This window comes from Pteropus vampyrus, unplaced genomic scaffold (genome assembly GCF_000151845.1).
Source record: "Pteropus vampyrus isolate Shadow unplaced genomic scaffold, Pvam_2.0 Scaffold252, whole genome shotgun sequence".
Lineage (NCBI taxonomy): Eukaryota > Metazoa > Chordata > Mammalia > Chiroptera > Pteropodidae > Pteropus > Pteropus vampyrus.
In genome coordinates this window covers 274,500-301,233 of record NW_011889033.1, presented here as the reverse complement: position 1 = coordinate 301,233, position 26,734 = coordinate 274,500, and the positions used below count along the sequence as shown (strand labels likewise).

Below are 26,734 nucleotides of genomic sequence, written 5' to 3'. Positions count from 1 at the left end.
CTCGGCTGATCTCGAGGCAAGAGCAGACACGGTCGGTCACCCGCTTCGTCTGGGACCCGTTTCTCTCGCCTCCCCTGACTTCCTCGTTCTCCTGAGCTCCTCTGACTTCTAAAGGCCGGTTCCCCTTCTCTCTGTCCTCTTCTCGATGGCTTCCCATTGCTACGTATCGTCTCTGGCCCAGAACTTTCATCTCAGAATGGCACACACTTGTGAGTCCCCTCTGACATCTCCATCCCGGGGTCGCGAAGCCATCTTTAAGTCGCCGAGACCAAAAGAAACTTTGATTTTATTTCCTTAAAGCTCGACCTTTCCCCTTCTCTATCCAAGTCACCAGAGAGCCCCTAATTTTATCTGCCGGCGCTGTCCACCAAGCGTATCACTGCCGTGGCTGCAACCCCAAGCACCTACTGTGTGTCAGGCTCTGTCTGAGGCGCTGAGGATAAATCAGCGAACAAGACAGAAAGTCCCCGCCCTTGAACTTGCTGCCTCGATGGGGAAGACAACAAGACAGCATCACAAAACGAGACACACAAGGTGGCCTCCAAGAGCCTTGTGTGATGCGGAGAAAATCAGCGTTTTTGGACAAAGAACGACGGAGGACCGGCTTCAGCTCGCGCCCCGCACTGGCCGTGCTGACGCTCCTGCCGCTCTGGCCCTGGCCTCTCTCTGCCATCCACAGCCCTGTCCTTGGGGCCCTGTGCCTGCTGCCCCCCACGGGCCACACGTCACGCGGGCCTCGGCTTACCCGGCCCCCAGCCGAGGCAGGGCCCTCGCCCTTTCTAGCGGCTCCCTGCTCCTGGACCACCCTCGCCACAGCGAGGCAGGTCATCGCTACGCGGCGGTCAGCGTGTCTGTGTTTTGCTTGTGCAAACCCCCGGGGACCGAAGCCGAGACCACGGGCAGTACCCGGCCAGGGTCCGCCATAGCACCTGGCACCGAAGGGGCCCTCGGCAGGCATCTGCCGAGATAACCAATCCAGTAATTAATTTCTAAAATTATTGCATCCATGAACAGAGAACCCAGTCAAAGAAAAAATGAACAAGAGATACTCGGGCAAGTGGCTTAATTTCCCTGGGCTCAGGGTTTTAGAGATGAGGACCGAAGTCACAACTACTTAATATACATTTTTAAAAGCCTCAATTCAATGAATACTCATTGAACACCTACTCCGGACAAAACAATTTCGAGACCGTTTAGAAGGCAATGTTGGTGGCATCAAAATACAGCAATAAACTTCCTTCTAATGACGGGAAATAAACGCAGGCCTTGAATTTCTTTCTTCTCTTCTTTTTCTTTGTCTCTCTTGGAAAATCTAAGCTCAATCTTATAAAAAAAAAAAAAGGAGAAAAAAACCTGTCACGTCAATAGAACAGTGGTTCTGAGAGCGCTCAGGCCCGGGCCCAAACCCATCATCACTTGTGTGGCCAATAGACCTTTCTGAACAACAGCCTCTTTGTGGGAGTCGCTGTGAGTGTGCTTGGCGATGGTCAGGGCCAGAGCGAGGCTCTAGAAGCTTCTGGGACCAGCCAGTGGAGCCCAGTCCCTCCTTCCTCGTGTCCCAGCCTGCCTGAGGCTAAGGCACCCGCAGGATGACAACAGTCAAGGAATCTAATTTTTAAACAATGAAAGGAAATATCCCTTCTTCAAGTCCATTCTGCAAGAGGCAGCCTCTGAATGAAGGAGAAACAACTGAGTAACCAAGAAAATGCTCTTTGTCAAAAATAAATCAGTGAGAGCAAAGGAACAGCTCCAATGGGTTCTAGAAATGAGATGGAAATCGAGTCGCCTAAAGGCACCTTTGGACTCCCAGCTAACCCTCGTGTAAGAATTACGAATGGGATAAATGATTTGCTGGAGAAAAACGGCTATTTTTAGTGGGCAGACTATGACAGATTTCCACGCATACTAAGCCGCTGACATTCAGAGTGACATTTTCTTTCTGGGAGCTCCCAAGCTTGACTGTACGTCGAGATGGAAAGATTAAAACTAATCGACAACGCTATGATTAAAAACTATACCACCGAGTTCCCAGAATGCACATCCAGCCACGATGCCTGAAGCATTCAGTCAACACTGGAGGCGGGTGGGGAGCCTGGGCCGGAGGGAGGGCGGAGGGTGGGAGAGGAGGAGGAAGCCATGCGTCCGGCTCTCAGGCCACGCTCTCTCAGGCTGCGCTTGATAAGCCATGCTAAACACTCCTCAGAAAACAGGATGGGCTCTCGAGGAGAAACGCATATAAAACTCCAGAGCTACCAAGTGATTTATAAGAGAAATCTTGTGAACCTCAGCATCCCTACCGCGTTCGGGCAGCAGGACCGGATGCTGCAGGGGTGAAGGGAGACTTAGACTCCATCACTTCTTAATCAAAGGTGAAGACAGCAGGGTCAATGTTTTCTTTCCTGAAGTACTAATCACTTTGGTCAGGAGGTTATAGAGTCCTATCTACTTGCAAATTAAGTACCTAGGTGCCGATGACACAAACAAATCACTTAGCTTTGCAATTTCATGGTTTGGAAGGAAACTGAGGTGGAGTGAGGAACGCTTTGATAACCACCTGCTCATACCACTTAATATAATGAGACATTTATGAATCTCTGCCGCTAACCACCCCCCTTTCTCGCCAGAGTCCGTTTTCCTCCCTCCTCCCTCCTGAACAGCGTGGCTAACTTTGATCTGCCGCCCCCGGCATTCTGATTGGGGAAGTAAGCGAAAATGAAGGATCAGAGCTGATGGCTGCATGAAGCTCGGTTGGCCGTGCCGCATGAGCCCGCCACCTACACACGGATGAATGGGGCTCGGTGCACAGCTGGGTGCGCAGTCAGCTCTGGACATTTCTGCAGCCTCTGCACCTACTGAGCAGCCAGAATTGTGGGGTACTCCCTTCTCTCCCACTCAAAAAAGATTAAAATAAAAATAAACTAACAGATAAAAACCCAGAAGGAATGACCCGGGATTTTCCCTTCCCCTTCAACGTCCAAACTACGCCCGACTCTGCGCACACACACACGGTCGTGTACCAACCACACCCCAGTTCTGTGGGCTCCCTCTGAGTATCCCTCCCCCCAGCCTACTCTTCCCGCCCTGGGTCACACTTCCCCTTCCCCTCCAACAGACTCTGGGCTTTCCCCTCTAAGCCATTCTCCGTTTGCATCCAGGGTCGTCTCTTAAAACCCAAATCTTCCCAAATGAAAAACTATCCCCTAGGTCTCCAGTGTCAACCGTGGAGCCTGACATCCAGAGCCCTCCTCCACCCTAAGACATCACCAAAGTAACTTCACCAAGGCCACACGGTGGCACAGCCCGGATTAAACCCTGATCTAAGTCCAGGGACCAGGGTCTTACTCAACGCCCTCAACGGCCCTGTCATGCTCTGCTGTTTTGAGCCTTCTGTTTCCATGCCACCTGTTGCCTGGGCAGCCTCTGACGGCAGGGCCTGCATCTGGGTCAGCGCCTGGATGCAGTTCACATCACTGGTCTGGCCTCTCTCTCCAGCCACCTCTTCTTCTGCTTTGCTGGACTCGATACCCCAGTCCACACATCATCGTGCTGAGCTACGTAAACTTCACCAAACACACCTCACCCATTTCCTGTCCCAGCGTCTGGCCTTCCTGCCCTCTGCCTGAAAAGCCTCTTCTGCCTTAATCCACTTGGAAAGCTTCTACCCACGCTTCAAGAATTACTTCGAATATCACCTCCTCTGGGAAGCATTTCCATGACCTTCTCAGAGGTCATTCTTCTTCTTCTGGGCTCAGCTAGCCCTGATCTCCCTTAGCACAGTGCTCATCAAACTTTTATGGTCACTTCTATTTGTGTAGGTCAGATTGCCACATGGCACGAACTATGTCTTAATCCCTCTCTTTTCCCAAATACCAAGCATAGTGTTTCGTGCATAGAGTTGTTTGAGTACGACTACCGGGTGACAAATGAATGACTAAAGGAACGAATTCACGAATGAATGAAATATCCTGTCTTCCCTCTCATGAAACTATAGCTAACACATTCATCGCATCCATGAAAGGATAACGTGAATTAGAACTCTTACTCTTCCAAGGCTTGCAGCATGCCCCCGGGGTCCTCTGAGAACAGAATGTCTACCATGTGGTCATTGAGAGCGAGATCTTCATTCACGCCATCAGCCGAGGTGAACTGGGAGTGCTCTAGCTTGCTCTCGTGATGCTGCACCTTCGGGAGAATTTCAGAAACAGTTGAATAGGCTTTTCTGTGAATGTCACATGCTGGAAAAGTCACAAGGGACAGCAGGAATGTGTAGTCAGAGAACCTGGCTTGCCCCACTTTATGAGCAGAGTAAACTCAGGCGAGACATTGCACTTCCCTGAGGTTCTATTTTCTCATCAAAGTATGGGATCATAATTCTAGTAGCCCTGTGCAGAGTCATGTGAATAAAATGAAGCAATGAATGGAAAAACCACTACAACCTGTAAATCTATAAAAATATTTCACCATCACCACCATCACCACCATTATCACCATCATCGTCACCATCATCACCACCATCATCATCATCACCATCACCACCATCATCACCATCACCATCATCATCACCATCATCATCATCACCATCACCACCATCATCACCATCACCATCATCATCATCATCCCCATCATCACCATCATCACCATCACCACCATCACCATCACCACCACCACCACCACCATTATCACCATCACCATCACCATCATCACCATCATCATCACCATCCACATCACCATCATCATCACCATCACCATCATCACTACCACCATTATCACCATCACCATTACCATCGTCATCACCATCATCACCATCAGCATCGTCATCATCACCATCATCACCATCCCCATCACCATCATCATCATCATCACCATCACCACCATCACCATCATCATCATTCCCATCATCACCATCACCATCACCACCATCATCACCAGCACCATTATCACCATCACCATCATCATCACCATCATCACCATCATCACCATCACCATCATCATCATCATCCCCATCATCACCACCACCACCACCATTATCACCATCACCATCACCATCACCATCACCATCCACATCACCATCATCATCCCATCATCACCACCACCACCACCATTATCACCATCACCATCACCATCGTCATCACCATCCACATCACCATCATCATCACCATCACCATCATCACTACCACCATTATCACCATCACCATTACCATCACCATCGTCATCACCATCATCACCATCAGCATCGTCATCATCACCATCGTCATCGTCATCATCATCACCATCACCATCACCATTGTCATCCCCATCACCATCGCCATCACCATCATCACCATCACCATCGTCATCATCACCATCATCACCACCACCATTATCACCCTCACCATCACCATCACCATCATCATCATCACTATCAGCACCATCATCACCATCACCATCGTCATCATCACCATCACCATCGTCATTGTCATCACAATCCCCATCACCATCGTCCTCATCATCACCATCACCATCACCATCACCATCGTCATCATCACCATCACCATCGTCATCGTCATCACCATCCCCATCCCCATCACCATCACCACCATCACCATCATCATGTAGAGTTGGCAGATGAACTTCAACAGCATGGATCTGGCTGGTTTCTAATCAGAATACAGAATTGTAAGATGGAAGTGACATCGGAGATACTTGGGCCCAACTTTCTGACTGGATAGATGATATATCTGTTTTGTCCCTAATATTAATTCTGCAGAAATGGGTATTAACTGAAGCTAACATTTAAGAATTCTGGACCTTATGCCTTGTACGTGTCATATCATGAAACTGTCATAACAGGAGTTGTCGCCCCCAGTTTACATATAAGGACAGTGCAGCCCAGAAAGGTGAAGGAACATTATTTAGCTTCGCACAGCTCAGAAAAAGCCAGGTGGGTTTGATCCCAAGCCGATCTAACCACGAAGACTGTCTTCTGTTTTACGGCACGCTGTCTCACTGGCTGCCACCATGCTGGCAGAAACAAAGAAACATGTGAAAGAGTTCATTCTGTGAATTCACACTTCGCTTTCCTCTCTGCGGTTGTAACGATAAGCCTTTGATCTCCGGGAAAAGAATCCCGCTCCTTCATCAAAGTAAAGGGTGAGTTTTGTTCTTCTACAATTGATAACAGCTTTGGGAGAGCGAACAGAATGTCTGATTACTTGGCCATCTTCCTTCCCCTCGTTGGCACTTGCCAAGGCTACTGTGGGCTGACCTCACACTGAAATGACAATTCTCTCCTCTAGGAAGCAGAAACAAAATGAACAACGGGACAGGACTTCCAGCCTCCAGGGAGAGAGGACCCAGAAGCCAGGTCCCAGCCTACGTTCGGCCACTTGAAGCGAGTTGTTTAACTTCAAGGGCCTCAGTTTCCTCAATATAAAGATAGGGAGAAAAATGACAGATGATCCTTCGAGCTGTTGGACCCCTGGGTGACAGAGCCCAGCGGCCCCTGCCTTTCACGGTCCTGGAGAAATGCTTGCTCCCACAGGGCCTGCGGGCAACGGTTCCACGGAGCTCGTCTCGCCCTGGGACCAGCCGCCCTCCTTTCCCTCCTCCGTCTGTCCTCACTCTCACCCTCTCCCATGTACTGAGTGTCCACAAGTACCAGTCTCCACGGCGGCCCATGGGGGCTGTAGCAGATGCCCCCCGTTTTCTGCCCACGTCCCCGCATCCTCGCCACTTCAAGGCCCACCAGCCCAGGATCCGCAAGCCAATACCTACGCTTCCTCCTCCGAAGGCTTCTGCTGGCCTTCAGAGCCCAGGCTAGGGACTGTCTCCTTCACCTTGGCCCCCATGCCCCTCTGTCCTCAACCAATGACCAGTGGAACCTGGTGGATAAAAACCCTTGCTCCTCTCTACTCGGGTAGGGGACCCCGAGGCTTGGCCCCTACTGTCCCCAGTTTCCAAGTAGGATGAAGCTCCAGGTGCCACGGCAGTAACTTGATTGGCTGCCTTCTCTTCCTGCCTCACTATCCCCTCCCCACCACCACCACCATTATTTCTTGGGGTCACTTTCCATATAAACTGCTTGCATTTGGATCCTGGTCTCAGGATATGCTTCTTGGGGAACCTAGCCCAGGGAATACAGACATGAAGGAGCCCACAGAGGGGCCCAGCAGCTTAGGGTACATGCTGGGTGGACTCTTCAGAAACCAGTGTGGGGACCCAGAGAGAGGCACCCTAACTCGGCCAGGAAGTGGCCAGCGATGCCTTCCAGGGAGGGACGAGGCCCAGGCTGAGTCTCAAAGGACTGGTGAGAATTACGCTCACTGAGGAGCAGAGAAGGGACTGAAAAAGCAACAAGGTGAGTGTGGAGAGCCCGGCACTGTCCGCGAGTGCCAAGCCCTGGGCGGAGGGGGGCGCTGCAGCAAGAGGCGGGAAGCACGGGTTCCGAGCCAGGGAGCTCTACGAAGCCACGCTCAGGGGCCAGGCCTCCCCGAGGAGGGAGTGAGTCTCCAAAGACTTTCCACAGGGGCTGTGGAACTTCTAGAACCTGGATGAGGCTGTAAGCCACACGGGTGGTTGTTTAGTCAGTCAGCTAGACCGCTGGGGTTCACCCCTGGCCACTGCTGGAACGAGCCGGGGAGCTTTGAGAAATGACTGACGACCCAGTCAGAGTCTCTGCAGGCGGGCCTGGGCACGAGTGTTTGTCCACAGTTCCCCAGCGGGTTCCGGTGTCCACCCAGGGTCGAGACCCACTGACCTGAAGGTTGAACTTCAACCTCATATCTACCACCACAAAGGCCCCTCCGGGAAGAAGATACACACAGAGACTCACCTGATGTCCGGTGAGCACGCTTCCCTTCCAACACTGATAGCGACCCATGATGAAAAGTGTGACCCAGGCCAGCACAAGGGAGACGATGAAGGCCACGAAGAACCCGGCCACATGGAGGCCGTGGTTCGGCAGAACCTACGGGACAAGAGAGGGAGGATCCACCTGTGGTCACACTTTACCTCTTTCAAGTTGAGCTATGACGAACTTACAGCAAAACAGGGACAGGGTCAGCGAGACGCGCCTGGGTTTGCACCCAGCTCCGCCACTTACTAGCAAGTTAGCCGCTTCCCTTGAGAGCAGTCCAATTGACATATCTCCCCTTTTGTTGCCTGTTCTTTTGATGTCATTGCTAAGAAATCATTGCCAAATCCAATGTCGTGAAGCTTCGTTTTCTTCTAAGAGTTTCTCGGTTTTAGATTTTATATTTAAGTCTTTGATCCATTTCGAGTTAATTTTTGTACCTGCTGTAAGGGAAGGGCCCAACTTCATTCTTTTGCACGTGCATATCCAGTTTCCAAAATATCATTTATTGTTGAAATGACTGTCCTCTCCCCATCGAATGGTCTTGTCCCTGGTGTCGAAAATCATTTGACTTATACACGCAAGGGTGTTTTCCTGGGATTTCGATTCCCTTCCGTTGGTCTATGTCGGGCTTTCTGCCAGCACTGTTTTGATTACTGTCACTTCATGGTGCGTTTTGAAGTCAGGAAGAGTGAGATCTCCAGCTTCGCTCCTTTTCAAGATTGTTTGCGCTATTCGGGTTCCCTCGAGGGTCCATATTAATTTTAGGATGGGTTTTTCAATTTCTACAAAAACCTGCCATTGGGATTTTCAGAGAAATTGAATTGAATTTGTAGATCGTAACGATGTGAAGTCTTCCGGTCCGGGTACCTGGATGCCGGCCCACCTATCTGTGTCTTCCCTAATTTCTCTCGGCCGTCCTTTGGAGTATGTCCACTGTACAAGTCTTTCTCTCTTTAGTTAACTTTATTCCTAAGTATTTTATTCTCTTTGATGCTACAGTCAATGAAATTGTCTTCCTCATTTCCTTCGTGGATTGTTCATTGTTAGTGTATAGAAATGCAACTGATTTTTGTGCACTGAATTTTTAATAATGTTTTTAAATGTTTATATCTAATCTAACCTTTTTTAAAGATACAGAACTGTATACACATTAAATATCAATTTCATTAAGATAAAGATAATATCTATGCGGAAAAAAAATATTTGCATCCAAAGAGAACAGAGGGGCTACATCTTCGGCCATCTGTTTTCAAGGACGCTCCTTCACAGAAGGCGAACTCTTTTTTTGCAGCTTAAGGAAGAAGAATGAGGAGGTAAAAGGAATTAGTAATATTCGATCACCCACAATACGCCAGTCCCTGGGTTAGGGACCTGCAGTGAGTTGAACTGTGTTCTCTGAAGAGGTATGCTTAAGACTTCAACCCCTGGTCCCCATGAATGTGCCCAGATGTAATCAACTTGAGATGAGGTCATATGGGATTGGTGGGGGAGGGCTCTACATCACTGACTGTATCCTTATAAAGACAGAGAGAGGTGGACACGGACACACGCGAAGAGGAAGGCCATGTGACCGTGGAGGCAGAGATTGGAGGGATGTAGCTACGAAACAGAGAAGCATTTCCAGGAGCCACCCGAAGCTAGGAAGATGCAAGCAGGATTCTTCTCTCGAGCCTCTGAAGGGAGCACACCCTGCACATGTCTTGGTTTCAGACTTCTGGCCTCCAGAGCCACAAAGAAATAAGTTTCTGTTATTCTAAGCTCCGTAGTTTTGTGATAATTTATGATGGAAGCCACGGGAAACTAATCAAGTGTGCTACATGCTATCATTCTGTCTTCAGCGATCCTGTGGGAGACGCATTATTCCCATTCTACCGACAGATGAAGGGAGATGAAAAGAGATTAAATAATTAATCGAAGTCTACAGCTAAAGAAGGGTAAGAGCTGGCTTATTCCAAAGTCTGTGTTCTCCTCACCAGATTACACTACCTACTGTCCAGGGAACTGTGTGGTTCTCTAAAACACCTTTAGTTCCGGCCTCTCAAACTGTGGTAGAAGGTACCCGTCTGGCTGATGAGAACCAGAAACAAAGATTGGAACGGAATGACAGGCAAGCAGGGCGGCCGGACCGTAAAACGCAGGGAGAGACGCTCTCCCTCCCTCTTTCTCTCCCTCTCCCTTCCATTCCTACTGGACCACGAAGTCGAGCAGGCCACCCCACTTCTCTTCCTCTTCTCGTCTCCACCGTCTGGGAACCTCCGCTCTGAGGTGCTGCTCTCCTCCGGCCAGTCACGTGGCCGAGAGACCACGAAGGGCAGGGCAGTGGGGCGGGGCCGAGCTTCACTGAGCCCCACAGCTGCAGGGATGAATTCCTGTCTTCAGGAGAAACACGGGCCTCAAAACAAGCCTGCGGCTGTAGGAGGCGTAGAACATGCCGGTGAAGACCGTGGGCTTTGGCCCTCGCCGGCCTCAGCTCTGTCCCCAACCAAGCTGCGGGACCCTGGGCTTCCCCGTCTCTGAGCTTCAGCTTCCTCATCGGTAAAATGAGGATAAAAACGGTGTCTTCCACCCCTCACCAAGTCAAACACACAACCACTACACAACCCAGCAAGCTCACTCCTGGGAACCTACCCCAAAGGATGGAAAAGAAGTATGCCAACAGGAAGCTGTACCCGGATGTTCACAGTGGCTCTGTTGACATCATCCACAAGCTGGAAAAGGCCCAAATGTCTGTCAACTGACGCATGGGTAAAGGAAACGCGTTCTACCTATACGATGGAACAGTATTCCCCCACACAAAGGAATGAAGCGCTGACGCACACTATGTCACAGACACATCGTGAAAATCTTACGCTAACTAAAAGCCACCAGTCACGAAAAGGCCAAATACTGTATGTTTCCATTATACGAAATGTCCAGAATAAACAAATCTATACAGAGAGAAGACGGATGAGTGGCTGCAGAGGCTGGAGGAGGAGAGGGAAGGAGGGAGGGCGGCTGCTTAATGGGTACGGTGTCCTTCTGGGGTGATGAAAACGTTCTAGAACTAGACAGCGGTGATGACTATCGACATGTGAATGTACCACATGGCGATAACTAAATGTTACGGTATACATACTTTACCACATTAAAACACTAGGTCCTATGCATGGCCTTGCAGCACACGGAAATCAGGCAGAAGATGTGAGGTGCTGTCGCCATGACTGCCAGGCCACGGGACGGGCACAGGTTAGACGCGTATTCGGGAGACAGTGACAGAATGGACATGTGGGATGTTACGGCCGTGGTGGGGATCGTGGCGAGAATGTCCCTGGATGTCTGGCTTGCGAGCCTGGGTGCTGGAGGGACCTACCACCACAGCAACAAACAAAGAAACCGAAGCCGCTCAGAGCACTAGAAATCAGCCCCAACTCAGTCACATTTTTGAAATTTTCCCTAAAAATCTTGCAGACAAATCCCACTGATAATCAGTCAGCACAGGTTTCTAGGAGCCAATTTACCTTAAACTTCATCATCTAAGAATACAGACAAGAAAGTGGCTCGGCGACCCTGGCTCCCTCAGCCCCTGAGCCTCGCTCATGTTCCCTCCTGTCTCTGGAAAAGAATCGTCCATTATTACCGCCCGTTCGATCACGTTATTAGCCGACAGCGGATTCCTTTGATGAGTTGCCTCGGTGCACTTATGAAGAGCGATGCTAGACAAAAAGGCCTTTCAAAAGGATGCTTTAAAAGTTAAAAATCCAACACCCAGTCACAAAAGCATGAGGAAGAATTGCTTATAGAATCTGACTTCAATTATGTAATAAATATGTCTATGGACTTGGGGAAAACAAGACGCTAACCAGTTAGTGGTGATTCTCTCTGGTGGTGGGCCGGCGAGGGCATGTTATTTTATTCTTCAGTCTCTGTCTCTGTCTCTGTCTCTGTCTTTCTCTGTCTCTGTCTCCCTCTCTCTCTCCAGTATAGAGTGGAACGTCCACAACAGACATATATTAAACCCAACCCTCCCACCTGACCCTCCTCCTACCTCCAAAAAATAAAAGAAGTTTGGAGAAAAGGGAAGGCTTTCTCTAGAAGAGATTTTAGGAGTAATTTAGTTGAACTCCTTCACTTTGAGCTATAGATCCAAGTGGGGTCCGTGACTTGCTGACCCCTGCCCCGCAGCCCTTGAGAAACAACTCTGAGAGCAAAGAGACTCTTGCCTTCCCGGCCAGAATCCGGGCAAGAGCGGGAGCTTGAGGGCGATCAGAGGTGGACACCGCTCACGCACTCACAGAGCTTCGCTAAGTGACGGGTCTGGCGCAGAGGCAGATAAGCGAACAGATTGCACGGCGCGGTTCCGTTCCTCAGTGCTGGCTCCACGCTTCAGGACCTCGGCCACCTCCTGGGGCCTTGGAGGACCTGAGTTTTTCACTCTCCGATGAGGAAGTGAAACTAGATCATCTTTAAAGTTTCTTCCAGGGCAAGAAAAAACTCTATTCTGATGTCAACAAAAATGTATTCAGTGCCAACCAGGGAAATCGTCTCGATGCTGCAGTGACCAGTTTCATCAGAGATCCCAATGTCACGGGGTCCCCCCAGCAGAGGGAGCCACCAGCACGCCCGGCGGTGCGGGGGGGGGGGGAGGCTCAGGGATCACAGGGGCAGAGAAGTCCGTTAGGGCCCGTGGGATGTTTAGGAGCTGCCCAGAGCACATGCAGAAGCAGAGCGACGTGGGGTACGCAGGGGACCCAGCAGCATCGGGGGACGGCAGAGGTCCACTTTCCCGCGGGGCCCTGAATATGAACATCAGGGACAGGGCTCCAAGCAGCAGGCCACCGGGAGCCCCTCCGGGACAGAGAGCCAGCGGGCGTGCGCTTTAGGAAGATCAGAACAGTGGGGACGCGGGGCCGGAGGCGGGCAGGACTTGGCGGGAAGAGGCTGGTGCCGTAATCCAAGCGAGAGGTGACGCGGAAGGCAGATGTGGCTGCACACCTGCCGTCCCGAGTCCAGCGCAGAGCCGCGCGGTTTTGCCAGGTTACATGTGCCCTCCGCTGGGCTCGAGGGCTTACGTCGCAAATCCTCGTATTTGAGACATTCTCACGTTGTAGACGGCCATCTATTGAGGTATCCTTCTTCTTGTTGATCGGAACTTTTTACATATTAAAGACATTAATTCCTTTTTATGTATTTCATTAGTATTTTCCCGAGTTTGTCGCTCACCTTTCTTAATGTTGTTTTTAAATGTAAAGTTTGCGAATATATGTGTGCTCAAAAATCCATGTTTTTCCTCCACGGTTTTCCTCGTATCATAAAATATTAACCCATAGTTTCTACTTACAAATTGTTTTATGTATTTAGATTTTTAAGCTGATGAAGGAATTCATCTTTAGTTTTCTTCCAAGAGATCCAGGCAGTTGCCCTCAAATTTATAATAACATTCTTTTTCCATTAATTTGAAATACCATCGTATCTCGTTATATATACATAAGCATAGATGTTCTATTTTGTCCTGTTGTTCTGACTTTCTTGCAGGAGCTGAATATTGTATTTGTGTAGCTTTATAATTTTTTGATATCCGCAAGGCAAATCCCCCCAACTTACTCATTTTCAAATTCTCTAGTTCCCTAAATTTATGTTTTCAAGTGAAACTTGAATGGATTCGATCTCTACTCCAGCCTCATCTCAATTCCACTAGAATTCTTACTTTAAGTGAATTTGGTGACGAAATAATTGGTTTAAACGTCTCTCTCATGCTTCGATCTGAGATCTTTACTCTCCCGTGCGTGGCACGGTGCCTAGAGTGTTCATGGGCACATGCAACTAACACAAGCAGCAGCAGTAACATGCAGCAGTAACATCCAGCACAATCTGAACACCAGCACCCAATGCCCAGACAGGGCGGTGTGGTATTTTTTCCTAATGAGGAGATTCTATTCTTCCGGGAGACAGAAAGGGTAAGAAGACTCTGTGAGACGAAATGGCAAGCCATTGCTGGGGCCTCATCCTGGCTGACATTCACCAGTTGCACCCTCAGGCAAGTGGCAGGAATTGAAGGAGCCAACGGCTGTCTTCCGAGTACTGCAGAATCCCAGCTCACGGCGCATTACTGGGTGTGTCACTCTGTGTTTCCTCCAGGCTGGATGAGCCGTCAGGGGCGCGTCTGCCCTCAGGCTGGGCTGCTCTCCGTTCACATCCTCACGCTTTCCTGGTACAGTGACGTTCTCCTTGCAGGAGCCCAGCCAGCCCCGCGGGAGCACACAGTGACACCGGCAGGCGCCTGGCCTCATCCCGCCGTGCATCCCCGCAGTGCCAGGCACCGTGCTGGCAGCCAGCGGGCCTCGGTCCACATCCAGCCACCAGTCAAGCCGGCTCAGCCTGGAGTCACGTTTCCAGCTGCATGTTTTAGAACGTCCCTCCTCTGTCTTTAACAAAATCCTTCCTTTAAGGCCCAACGGAATTCTTACCTCCTCCAAGAAGCCACCACTCACTTGGCTCACACAGGGCTTTCTCTCCTATAAGCATCCACGGCACATACAATCTATATTTCCCAACCAAACAAATTCCATCTTCTGGCCTTTGGCTTCTCTCGTTTAGTGCATCATTGTCGGGGGAGGGATGACGGATGATGGGCAATCTGAGTCTTCAAGCCACCCAAGACCCCTTCACGTCCTAGAACCGTGCACGGGCCTGGCTCTCACTCTTGGGGCACCCGCCTGGCCCTGTGGGCATGTGAGCCCGGGGCCCTGATGCACACGGGACATTCGCTGGTCACTTGCAGAGCGGTGCTGTTCGTGTGTGTACGTGACAGCGATGCTGATAACAGCAGCTGACATTACTGCGCACTGTGCCGAGTGCTTCACAGGCATCCGCCTGCTCACTCCGACAACCGCCCTACGAAACGGGGGCTGTTATTAGTCCCATCACCAGCGAGGAAACCGAGGCCCGGGAAGGAAAGTAACACGCATACGGTCGCACACAGTTGGTGGAGGGGCCGGGATGCAAAGCCAGACCCTCTGGTCCGAGAGCCTGCGGTCCCCACGACGTTGGAGGGCCACTACGTATGCATGCCACGTCTTCCCACGCGACGGTCACCTCCCTGAAAGTGGTCCGCAGCTCAAGGTCACCTGGCTCCGACTCACTGCTCCACTTCACACCTGCGCCCGTGGGTCCGCAGCCAGAGGGGGCACCTATTCCCCAAGACCTGCGGGTGGCTCATCTCCAGCCCCAGGAGGGGGCCTGGGCACGGAGGAAGGCGCACGAATATTGATTAAATGAATATTCTCTGACTTTTATTATAATCACAAGGTGACGAGTCACCTCCCCCACTGAGACGCAGTCACCGCCACTGATGACAATTGGCTCAATCATGGGTTATCTACCTGCTGAGCGCACCTGCACTGTAAGGCACAGTGGGGGACACAAGGACGAGCCAGACATGCCCCGCCCGCCGGGAGCTCACAGACCAGCCAGCAGGACTGCCTGCACCTGTGTGCCCCACGTCCCCACAGACTGTCAGCGTGCTACAGCAGGACTGATTTTGTTTCCATTTCTCTGGGGGGTGGCGGGGGGGGATTCGGCTCTGCACGGGGCATGGGGCCCACTGCCCAACAGCAGGACCATGGAGCCAAAGCACCGGGTTCAAATCCCGGTCCGAACACTTACCAGAAGTGCTCACACAGCAGGTCCCAGGCTGGCAGCTGGGACCCTGGATGTCTGGAGGGTGCCTTCCAGCTTTATGCTGAACACCTGCCTCCCTTCTGGGGGCCTGGAACCTCGGTGAGTGCCCGGCAGAGTGTGCCCAGGTGCCCGGCCCCCAACAAAACTCCTGGTGCTGGGCCACTAACCAGCTCCCCGGGTAGATGACAATTCACCGTGTTGTCACAGGTCAGTGCTGAAGGAATCAAGCATGTCCTGGTGTCCCTAGGGGCAGAGGACCCGGGACACTGCACCTGGGTCCCCCAGACCTCACACACGTGCCTCTCCCCTTTGCTGACCGCGCTCTGCCTCCTTCCTCTGTGATACGCCTTAGCCATCAGCGCGGCCGCACGCTGCATTCTGTGGGTCCTCCTAGCGAATCATCAAAAATGGGGGCCGGCTGGGAACCCTGACGCTCTAGCCACGTGACCTCACGCAAAGTACTTGACCTGGGTGTGCCTCGTTTTCCCCATGCACAAAACGGGGGTGATTCTGAAATAGAATCTATCTCCCAAGATTGGGGTGAAGATTACATGATATTCAGCATATGGAAATTACTTAGAATGCCTGGCACCCAGGAGGTGCTTATAAAATGTGAAACGTGCTTCGCGGTGAATTGATGTACCTGGGTGAGTGAACGCATGAGCTGTGAGTGATCGAATGGATGAACGGAAGGGGGAAAGTGCCAGTGGTGAACGGCAGAAGTGGGAGACCTGCCCACGGGCCGCAGAGCCCCAGGAAGGACTGGGAAGACAAACACGGTCACCGGCCGGCTCGGCCACCGGCTGACCCGGCAGCGAGCACTGAGGAGCTGCCAGGTGGGTATGGACACAGCTGATCAGAAACACAGACAGGCGTCCGGGTAGTGACTGGCCCGCCCTGCCCAGGTGGAGGAACAGGTGTTCAGCATAAACCTCATCCAGGAAACTAACCAGACAGGCTCAGGCCACACCGGGGGACCCCAGACTGCCCGGATCCCCCCAGCCTGGGTGCAAGTCTGGGCTGCCAAGGCCGGGGCGGGCGCCTCGCCCTGGCTCTGAGGACAAGAGACCCCACGCCATAGGTGTAAAAGGACACACGGGCACCAGGGGTGTCGAGTCAGATACTTTCTCTTACCTTAATCTTCTCTTCTGCTGTTACGGTGAAAAGGGCTTTTAGCTGCGTTCTGTTCTAGAGAAAGGAGGAAGAAACGTGGAGTCACACTTGGTGTGTTTCCAGCCCGCTGAGCCTGGAGCCGCAACAGGCCCTTGATCGCTGGGGGTATGGAGCCCGCGGGGGTCTCAAAGACCCTCCGGGGGGAAAGGTCTGTGGGACTGAGACGCTCCTTCTCTCCGGAAGGCTTCTGTAAAACCCTAACGGCAGCCTCCCTAATCAGTGAGCCAGCAGGACGCCCTGGTGGTGAAATGCTGGGGGCTGGGGGTTAGGGACTGGGGAGAGGGAAGGAGACTGGGGACAGGGGGCTGGGGCAGGGGACTGGGGCTGGGGCCAGCCCTGTCCACCCCACTTCATAAGCGGCCCGTGTTCATTGCATTCTCTGTGTCCTCTCCCTCCGGGTCCCTCCCCCTGCGTGTCCTGACTCCCGGCCTAAGCAGATAGGAGCTTGTAGGGCGCCACAGAGCTGGTCTTCACCTCTCTGCAAGACACACATCCTCACCCCTGTTTGCTACCCAAACTTCAAGGCTGGAGAGACAGCTGTCAGGTCACAGCGTGAAGTCAGAACACATGGACCGAGAGAGACCCAGCAATGGTTTTACAACACGGGCATGCTTATACAATACTGTAAGGAGCTGAGATGAATGTTCTAGGCTTTTCCCGCTCGACCTCCTTCTTCTAGGTCCTGTCCACGGACCTCTGTATGAATCTGGGATGCACAAGCGTGTGCACGCGTGTTAGCGAAAGCAGTTTGCAGACCAAAGCATGGCGCATTTCTGACTGACAAGCAGTTGCAGACGAGTCTCACTCGGGCTTTGGGTCAGATCCTCTTCAGCCCCCAATGCACTTGACCTTCTTTACATCATTTGTGCCAACCAAAGGGCTATGAAATCCTGCCGGGGGGAACAATTTGAGAACTGGGCACAGAAGCCTCTCGTCCGCTTCCAGCGCTCCGTCACTGGACAGATGCCGGCCTTCCACGCGCCATTTCTGCGGTGGCCGAGGAAGGGGCGACGCTGGCAATCTAAGAGGAGGCGGGCAGGAGCCTCGCGCGAGTCCCGAAGGAACCCAGATGCTGGGCTCCCAGGGGGACAGGTGGGCAGCGGGGCCCCCCACTCTCTGTCCCCAGAACGGCCCAGTGAGCCCTGCACGGCCTGGAAGGGGGAGGGAGGTGCAGGCCATCTGCACAGAAGCAGCATCTCATTTATCCCCACAAAATCCGGGCGACACTGGCAGAACAATCTCCTCCTGGTAGATGAGGAAACTGAGGCCCAGAGAAGTCAAAAAAGAAAAAAAAACAAACGCTCGCCCGCCTTCGCTAGTTCGTTGGTTCGTTCATTCATTTATTCTACAGCGACTGAGTGCCTACTACGTGCAGGCCTCTGTTTGTGTCGCTGGGAAGACAGCTGGGAATTGGACCGATGGGGTCCCTGGTCTCATGGAGCTGACATTCTCGGGGGGACGGTGGGGGTTGCTGGGGCGGGGGAAGGGGCGGTGTCGATATGACAGACAGGCGAGGCGCCGAACGAAGGTAATACGTAAGACCCCCCACCGCCACCCCCGCAGTAACAAGACAGAAATCGAGGTCGTCCGTACCGGTGACGAGCTCTCGAAAGAGAGCAGGGCAGGCAGCAGCAGACGCGCTCCACTCCCAACGCCTCCGGCCTCCAGCGCCGCTGTGTAGCTGACCAAGAAGGCGTCTCCGACTGCTCGGAGAGAAGGCACAGGCCAGTCACGAGAGGGCCCTCGGCCACGCAGCCGCCCGCCGCCTCCCGCCAGCCGCGCCATGGAACGGAGGCCGACGTCACGGCCCACGCCGGCAGCTGGGGAGCCTTCTGGACTCGGTTAGCGGTTAGTTAGGACGGTAGCTGGGATGCCTCTGCTCTTGGGCCCTGGGTTTTCCCCTGGAGGGGCTGTCGGCAGGTGGGAGGAGCCAGGAGCCCCTTTCTGCTCTGCCCCTTTCCCCTCCTGCCTTGTCATACCTGGCGCCCCACCCCCATCCGGCACTGCCTGGGACTAGGCGGTCAGGCTCCCAGTGAAGGATGTGTTCAGCTCACACTCTTAGGAAACCCAGAACCTTTTTGTTTTGTTCAGAATCTGGTTGGGACCTGTTTATTCCCAGCAATCTCATCCATATGGCTGAGGAAGCGAGTCTTTGGAGGACTTTTGAGCCTTGCTGACAGACGGTACTAACTGCCGCTTTGACAGCTCCGGGTAGCTGGTTCTGTGTGCACAGGAAGCGGCATCAGACCAGGGCCGGGAGAGGGCAGCGAAGGTCACCTGGGACTCACATGGAGTCCCCACCTTCATGGCTTCTACTTGAACCTCAATTGCTGAATTACAAAAATTAATTGTTTGCATTTAAGGGAGAAGCTCAGAGCCTCCTTGATAAGATGTGAGGACCGAAAACACCTGCTCTCCAGTGAAGGGACACACCCAGTCAAACCCCGAGACCTCGTGCCCAATGACAAGTCACTCGCATTGCTATTCCAGCCCCAACTGTTCATCTGTTTGGGGGATAAATCTGTCTTCTGTAAACACAGAAACGAGATTGCACAATATGTATTCTTTGTGTCTGGATCTTTTGTTGAGCAGGTGTCCTTGGGGCACACCTATGTAGGGGCATGGACCACCACGCCCTTCCTTTTCATTGCCAAGTAATACTCCACTGTGTGGCTACACCACATTTCCTTTATGTGACACTCTGTTGCGTCCCTGAACTTGGTAGACTTTTTAAAAACTGAGGCTTGTGAGAAACTTGACATTCAGCTAATCCGGCTTCTGAGACAAAGGAGCCCCGCCCTCCTGGCAGCTGGAAGAACCCCACGTCTTCCAGACACCAACAGCTGTCCGGGAAGATGATTTAGGGAATTTTAAATGAAGCGAAAAATGTTGGACTTTGGACTCCAAACTTACGAGGGCAACAATCTTGGTCTCCTATTTTAATTTCTTTTGGGCTTGAATATATTTGAATTTCAATTTGTAGAGGAATCCCTGAGATTTCTCATTTCTCCCTAAGAATCTGCGAAAGGGAGGTGTTGGCAGGTCCTTGTTGGAGCATTTTATGCAGCTAAATTCTGGGTTGTCCTTTCATCGTAGAGCAAAATCTCCGATGTGCCTTGTGGGATAGTTCGGCTGGAAGTGATCCGAATGGGTACCAGAATTCCCCTCCTTGGGCGTAGAGGAAACTTTGGGTTCATTTCAATAATGGAAGACTCGGAATCATTTCCAAAGCCTTCACGAGGCAGGACAAACATCTCTTCTACCGCCCAGCAGTCCCGGAAGGACACACGTGGGGGCAGTCAACGAGTGGTTTGGGGGAGCAGGGCTGTCATGAGTCCTAACCAACGGCTGCCCTCCTTCCCCAGGGGACCAGCAAGCTTCAGGTTAATGCGAAGCCCAGTGGGTTCGGAGGACGAACGGACAGAGACCATCAAGGGACGATCGCGCCCACTGCCCCAGACGTTTCCGTCCGTGAGTGTGGGCGCCCACCCCGCCCGCACCAGAGCCGGCCTCTCCCTGCCCCTATCTCACTCGGCAACACCCCTTGTCTGACCGGCAGACTCAGGGGTGCATCGCCAGTCGGCCCCACTTCCTCAGAGAGCGGGCTGCCAGCAGAGAGCACAGCGGCACCGCTCCTGAGGGGCTGGGGACATCGGCTCGACATGCGAGTAGGTGACAAAGCCCATCCGACTCTGCCTGCCGGGCGTCAGCGGGCCATCTGATGTCACCTCAGCTGGTCCTCCAACTCCTTCTTCACGTGTGACAGGGGTTATATTTCAGCCCCGACGCGCTCTCGTGTGCTCCATTTCTCAATGTACCAAGACCCCCCAAAAATGTAAATGAGCACTGCGCCCATGGGGTCACTAGAATTCCTATTTTAAAAACCCTCAACGTTTTCATTTGATTTGTACATAATGACGAATCTGAGAGAATAAAGGTAAGGACAGAATGATCACAATAATTAAGATAACCCTTAATTATAGGGGTCATTCTCACCGGGACTACTCTGGCGCCGTATTCTGACTTCCTCACGGTGTCTGCACGCACGTGCACCTAGATGCCCCCCGGATGGTGCCTGGAGCTGCACACGCCGCTCTCGACGACGTGCGGGAGAGGGAACGAGACCACGAGGGGTGGCCAACTCATGCAGGCCCGCCCAGCGAACACGCTGGAGGCCACCTAACCTCACAGGCCCGTCATCTCTTCCCTAGACCACAGTGCCTGGGATACGATGGGTCATTTGATTTTCTAGTTACATACTCACTCTTTGGGGAACTTTCTTGCCCACTAAGTTGAAAATCAATGTCACATCCCTTGGCATATGGTGAGTTCACGACTAAACACAATGCGTGCAGACGCTGCCCACGTGGCACGCAGCCACGTAGGCAGAGCTAAGGCCTGGACAAAAACAACAATGGTATAGTAACAAGAATAGAGAGAGTTGCCAGGGACTGGAGGGGTGGGGACTGAAGACTTGCCGTCCCTTGGGCAGGCCGAGTACCAGGTCACATACCTCATTCGACCTCTATAACGACTGTAGGGGCCACCATTATACACGCATGGCATCTGAAGCTCAGAGCACTTCAGTGACCTGGAGGCCACACAGCTCCCAACGGGCCAGGCTGGGAGTCAGGGCCAGGTCCACGTGGGACCCGTCCGCGCTCTGCTCCTGGCCGCATGCTCTGTCCTCTGAACGCTAACCCAGGAATCGGGGGTTTATGCTCACATCACGGAGGGAAGGGACTGAAGATCACTCGGCTGGGACCGACCGTCACGGCTTTTATGGCATCGCTTATACCAGCGCCAGCAAAGAGGTCACTATGTGGGGGCCAGGTCCGCTGGCAGCTTCTGTCAACATCGTGGTGTTGGGGAGGATTCAGAGGCCTCTTTGGGGAAAGGGGGCATGATCGATGAGCATCGTGGGCCAGGCGCATGGACGTGGACAGGTCAGTACAGGTCACGGGTCATAAGAGGCGCTGGGGCACAGTGGTTTGGAGGTGCATGAGGGGGCCAGACTGCCTGAGGTTGAACCACGGCCTTGACCGCCAGCCCTACAGCCTCGGGCGAGTTCCCCAGCACCTTAGCCTTGTCATCTGCGGGGGAGACAGCAACTCTGAATGAAAGAGATCTCACCCTCCGAGGCAAACTGACAATTCTGAAGTCAGAATAACAACAGCACCCGAAATTAGTTTAAATCTGCTTAGTTAACCAATAGCAACGCACCTCAGGAAGCATGCCTCTGAAAGCCAACCGGCCAGGGAGGACACTGGGGAAAGCCAGCCAATCAGCAGGGCAGGCACTGGAGTGACCACACCTGCACGTGTCATGCACAGGCTCCTAGGCCCACAGTCACAGCACCCCCGCCTCTGTCCAGCACACCCCAGAATGAGCTCTGCATTCTACCGAGTGACGGCAATTCCAGTCGTCTGGGTGATGGACACACTGGCGTTCCCCACAAACTGTATCTTTGTGCATGTTTGAAATATTTCGTAACAAAAATTAAATCTTATCTAATTAAAAAAAAAAAAAAAAAACCTCCCCAAATCCTGCTTCTCTCTAACTTAAGCAGCAAATCCAGCTTTTCGGTCACAGGCATGGATCAGTTCCCTTCCCCGACGCCCTGATTCTGCTGTGAGGGTTAAGCGAGCGAACACGTGACACGTGTTAAAGAACACGCCCGCTGCACGTCACACGCTCTGGGCACGTGCCCATCACTTCCGCTCCCCCAACACGGGATGTTCCGCTCTCACCTGGCAGGAACTGCTTCCTGAAAGCCTGGAACCCTGCTGAGGTCTTGTTTCCAGGCGACGCCCAGATGGTGAGGCCGGTGACATTGTCCAGCAAGACCAGATCCGAGAGGTTGGCCGCGTCCGGCGTCTGGCTGTTGTTCACCAGCAGACGCACCTGGGCCGTCTGCGCTGTGCTCTGCCCGGACACCTGGGACAGGACGTGACATGAGGGCACACGCTCGCTGACATGACTGACCCCCTAAAATGATGCGCCCGCTCGACTCGTACACGTTAGGTCTTCAGGCGGGGGAGGTACACGTATGCATGCGTGTAGGTACGTGTGCGTGTGCACTCACACTCGTAATTGCACGCCCATGGCAGAAAATGTCTCTCAGAGGCCGTAGGAGGCCATATGGTCTCACGATGGTTCTGAGACTTTATCAGGTCTGGTTTCAAAGGCCCCAGGAGAGTTTTGACTCACACTTGCCAAGCTGTTGCTTGGTGACAGTTTCAAAGTAACTGGGACCCTGAAACGCAGTGAAATCTTTCCTACAAAGCGACTTAGGAGAAAAAATGTCCAAGTACAGAACATGGTCGGGTTGAGGAGATCGTAACAATTGGGGTCACCAAGAAATGGCTCTTTCTTACCCTGTTATTTTACTAATTTGGCCCCAGAGCTCCACCCAGAGCCTCTGATGGCCATCTGGTCTCCAGGATCACCCCGAGCTGGTCTCCTGACCCCTGGCCAGTCTCCCCGTCCAGGTTCTGCTGGCCACGTGTCTGACTGGCTTGGCTGTTGGAAGCCATCCAGTGGCCCAACACCTTGGCTCCCCGCCCGGCCTCGGCAACCTCGCCTTGCTCCCCTCTCTAATGTACCTCCCAGCACACCTGTCTCCCCACCACCCCAGCCCTGCTGAAAGAGACGCAGGAGGAGCTGGAGGACAGGGAAGGAAGCCATGCCCGTCCTGAGGGGAATGTACCCAGCGGGAAAGCACTGAACTTTGCAGAACTCTGTGCGTAGTGCACGGCCACCTCCGTGAGCAGGGGAAGAGGGAGGTGCGTGTATGTATACGTGCAGCTACACACACGTACACACTCGTAACTGCATGCACAGAGTAGAAAACGTCTCTGGAAGGACACGGGAGAAACTGGCAGCACTGACTGTATCTGTGGAACAGATTATAAGGGGAACAAGACAGCTAGGGGCCTGGGAGAAAATGACGACTGTGCAGTAAAGGGTTAACTCGGCAGGCGCGGACTGCCCAAACCCTGCACGTTGCAAAGAAAGGACGCTCCCGGGCCAGGTCCTCTGAAGACTTGGAATGCTAGGCCTGATAAGAGTGTCTTTATATACCCTTGACCTTGGGCCACACCCAGGAGTCCATACTGACACTGTGATTCATGGTGGGGCCTTGGGCCAGGTGTGGCCGGGTGACCTCGGGAGGGGCTGGAGATAGAGTAACTGAGGGCAGCTGCGTGGGTCCACGCCGACACGGCTGACCCACAATAAAAACCCTGGACTCCGAGGCTCGAGTGACATCACACATGGCTGCTGGGAAAATTAAACGCCGTCCACACAATTCCACCGGGAAGGGACAGCGGGAGGCTGCCATCCAGATCTCTGCCCGTGAGCTTCCCTCCGCTGACTACGATCGGTCCCCTTCCGCTGCAATAAACTGGAAGTATGACAGTTCCGCCGTGTGGTTAGCCCTTCCCGTGAATCACAGAACCTGAGGGGGGTCTGGGGACCCGCTCCACAAGGATAATGTGGGAAGCCATCTCATGGGATTAGTAAAGATTAAAGACCTAAAAGACGTTAAATACTTTTTTAAAACTGTCAAGCACCATATCGATGTTAAAATCTAAGACAAAATGGATCCTACTTTCTCCACCATTCTAAATAATCACACTGGATTTTCACTAACGGCAATTTAACTGTTACCCAAAAATCTTAGTAATGGTGTTGTGACATCACATATAAACTCATCACTCAGGTCCCCAGATACATATAGATAACCCCAATATTTGTCAGATCTTTAATATATAACCTCAGTAATATGTGATTTGGGCAAAACCCAAGTACTTTCCCTTCAAGCATAAGCCACCTTTGAACACTTACCACTGCACATTTCTGAAAAATTACTCCACTCCCAGAAGTTCCTTGAGCATCTCCATACTGCAGTAAAACGTAGAAATTATTAGGAAACAAAAAAATATATATTGCATGCTACACATAATTTAATAAACGTACAAGATGAACTTTTGAAAGGGGGCAGAGATTACTTCTGCTCGTCTAGTAATTGCCTTAGTAATCGTGAAGATTTTTTTAAAGAGTATGAAACAGATCGAAACTTAAAACCTAGGAGGAGAGAAGAACGTGGACGTGTGGAGCTCCTTCCTGGTCTGGGGGTGCACGTAAAGACACCCACTGTCACAGCGACACAGCAAACCAGGGCTGACACCTCAGCAAGAGGCACACGAGCAGAACCGCAGAGAAATCCTTTACTGACTGTTCACACCCGTCCTGTGTCCCCTCCGTGTGTCGGCCGATGGGGTCCACCAGGCACACGGCAGTGACGAGTGAACGTGGCTCGCACGCAGTGCGTGGGGCGGCCTCCCATGAGCTGCTCCCATCATCGAAGCGGGGGATCCACCCAGGTTTGGCCCCCCCGGCCCTGCAGTGGCTCCAGATGCTGGCCCCATTGCCCCTCGGTCATAATGAGTTCATTCCCCCCTTGCCACATGCCCCCTGAGCCCAGGATGCAGCCCACACGGTATGGATACTGACTATCATGCTCTGAGTCACGGACTAGGCAGCACTCGGTGACGCCAATAATCATGACAATGGCTATCCTTTCCCAAGTGCCAGGCACGTGCCTATCACCTTACGCACAGGAATTTTACTGCTCCCATTGGATGGACGAGGGGACCAAGGTTTGTGAAGGTTAGCTCACCTGCCCAAGGTCGCACAGCCTGTGTGACTCCACACCCTACGGTTCTTCCACGAAGCAGGTCCTTCCCCCACAGCGTGTCCCTCCCACTGCACAGAGGAACCACGGCACAGAGGGGACACTACAAATGTGCTGACACATGCCGCAGCGTGAGCAGCCCAGGCCTCCGCCTGCCACCCTCCCCAAGCAGCTCTTTGACATGCCAGGACCCCACGGAGTCCTGGGGAGCCCTTGAGCCTGGGCTACGATTCGAATCCTCATACAGCAGCCTGCAAAAAACCCTCTAAGAAATACAGTTTTAGAGCAAATGCATGCAGGAGGGGCGACTGACGAGGAGGTGCAGCCCGTGAGCCAAGGGCATCTCTATTCGCCCATCTGCTCAGGCCCAAGCCTTTGGTTTCGTCCTTGGCTGCTCTGTCTCACTCAGCCCCAAACCACTCCCAGCAAATCCCGCTGGCCCTGCCTTCAAAATACATCCGCCAACCCACCACCTCTCAGTAGCCACTAAGCACCACGCCCCAATCCACCTGGTCTGCCACCTGGTCTCCCACCTGCCTCCTCTCTCGGTCTTCCGGTTTCCACCTGTGCCCTCTGCCCTCTGCCCTCACACCGGCTGCAGGGGCGCTTTACTTAACAAGATGGGTCAGGGTGTGCCACGCCCCTGCTCCCATGGCATCCGGCTTACTAACAGCCAGAGTCCTGCCTGGTCACCGGGCCTCTCCTGATCTGGCCCCTCCGGCTCCCCCGCTGCCCTCTGCTCCGGCCACACTGGCCTCCTTGCTTGTCCTGGACCACTCCAAGCACACACACCCCCCCACCCCACCAGCCTCTGTGCTCACTATGATCTCAGTCTGGAAAGTTCTCTCGACCTGCCCTTGCCCGCACTCCTCCCATACAGGGCTCTGCTCAACGGTCATCTCTTCAAAGCGCCACCCCTGACCACCCTGTCTAGAGGGCACTGACCGTCTCTCAGTCCCCTCTGCCGCTGTCTCTCTCTCTATACCCGACCACCCACGGTCACGCTGTTACTCAGTGTCCTTCTCCGGCCCCCAGAACGAGGTTTCCTAAGGAGCAGAGGCTGTCCTGTTCCGCTGTACCCCAAGCACCCAGGTCACAGGCTGACTCCGGGGGACCCGCCGTAAATGCCAGTAATGAGTGACGACCCAAGCCTCTGCCCACACCACACGTCACTGCTTCCCTCCTTCCAGTGAGCTTCCAACAGAACTTTCTGCAATGATGGGATTGTTCTAGAGTCCGGCCTGACCAGGGCAGCAGCCACCAGCCAAGCCCCTACTATGACGGTCCGTCTGCCTGGGAGGCCCCGTCCCCCACCCTTCCTGGCTCACCCTACGCATTCCCTGAAGCCTCAACTAAAATATCTTCCACTGAAC

The 26,734-nt window shown here is 52.9% G+C and overlaps 1 protein-coding gene across 11 annotated transcripts in view; it reads right to left on the bottom strand.

Moving 5' to 3' along the window:
* The window catches only part of EVC2 (EvC ciliary complex subunit 2), a 41,653-nt gene that overhangs the window by 13,060 nt on the left and 1,859 nt on the right, over positions 1–26,734 (bottom strand). Inside the window, exons 1-7 of one of the 11 annotated variants that reach the window (XM_023520188.1) lie at positions 25,347–26,598; positions 23,907–24,568; positions 22,414–22,600; positions 18,257–18,366; positions 16,625–16,678; positions 7,811–7,945; positions 4,043–4,182 (exon numbers count right to left, since the gene is read on the bottom strand). In XM_023520188.1, the coding sequence (XP_023375956.1) occupies positions 4,043–4,182; positions 7,811–7,945; positions 16,625–16,678; positions 18,257–18,366; positions 22,414–22,600; positions 23,907–24,005 (725 nt within the window). In that variant the 5' untranslated portion in view covers positions 24,006–24,568; positions 25,347–26,598. The other 10 variants (XM_023520193.1, XM_023520192.1, XM_023520189.1 and 7 more) reach the window with 10 other exon arrangements.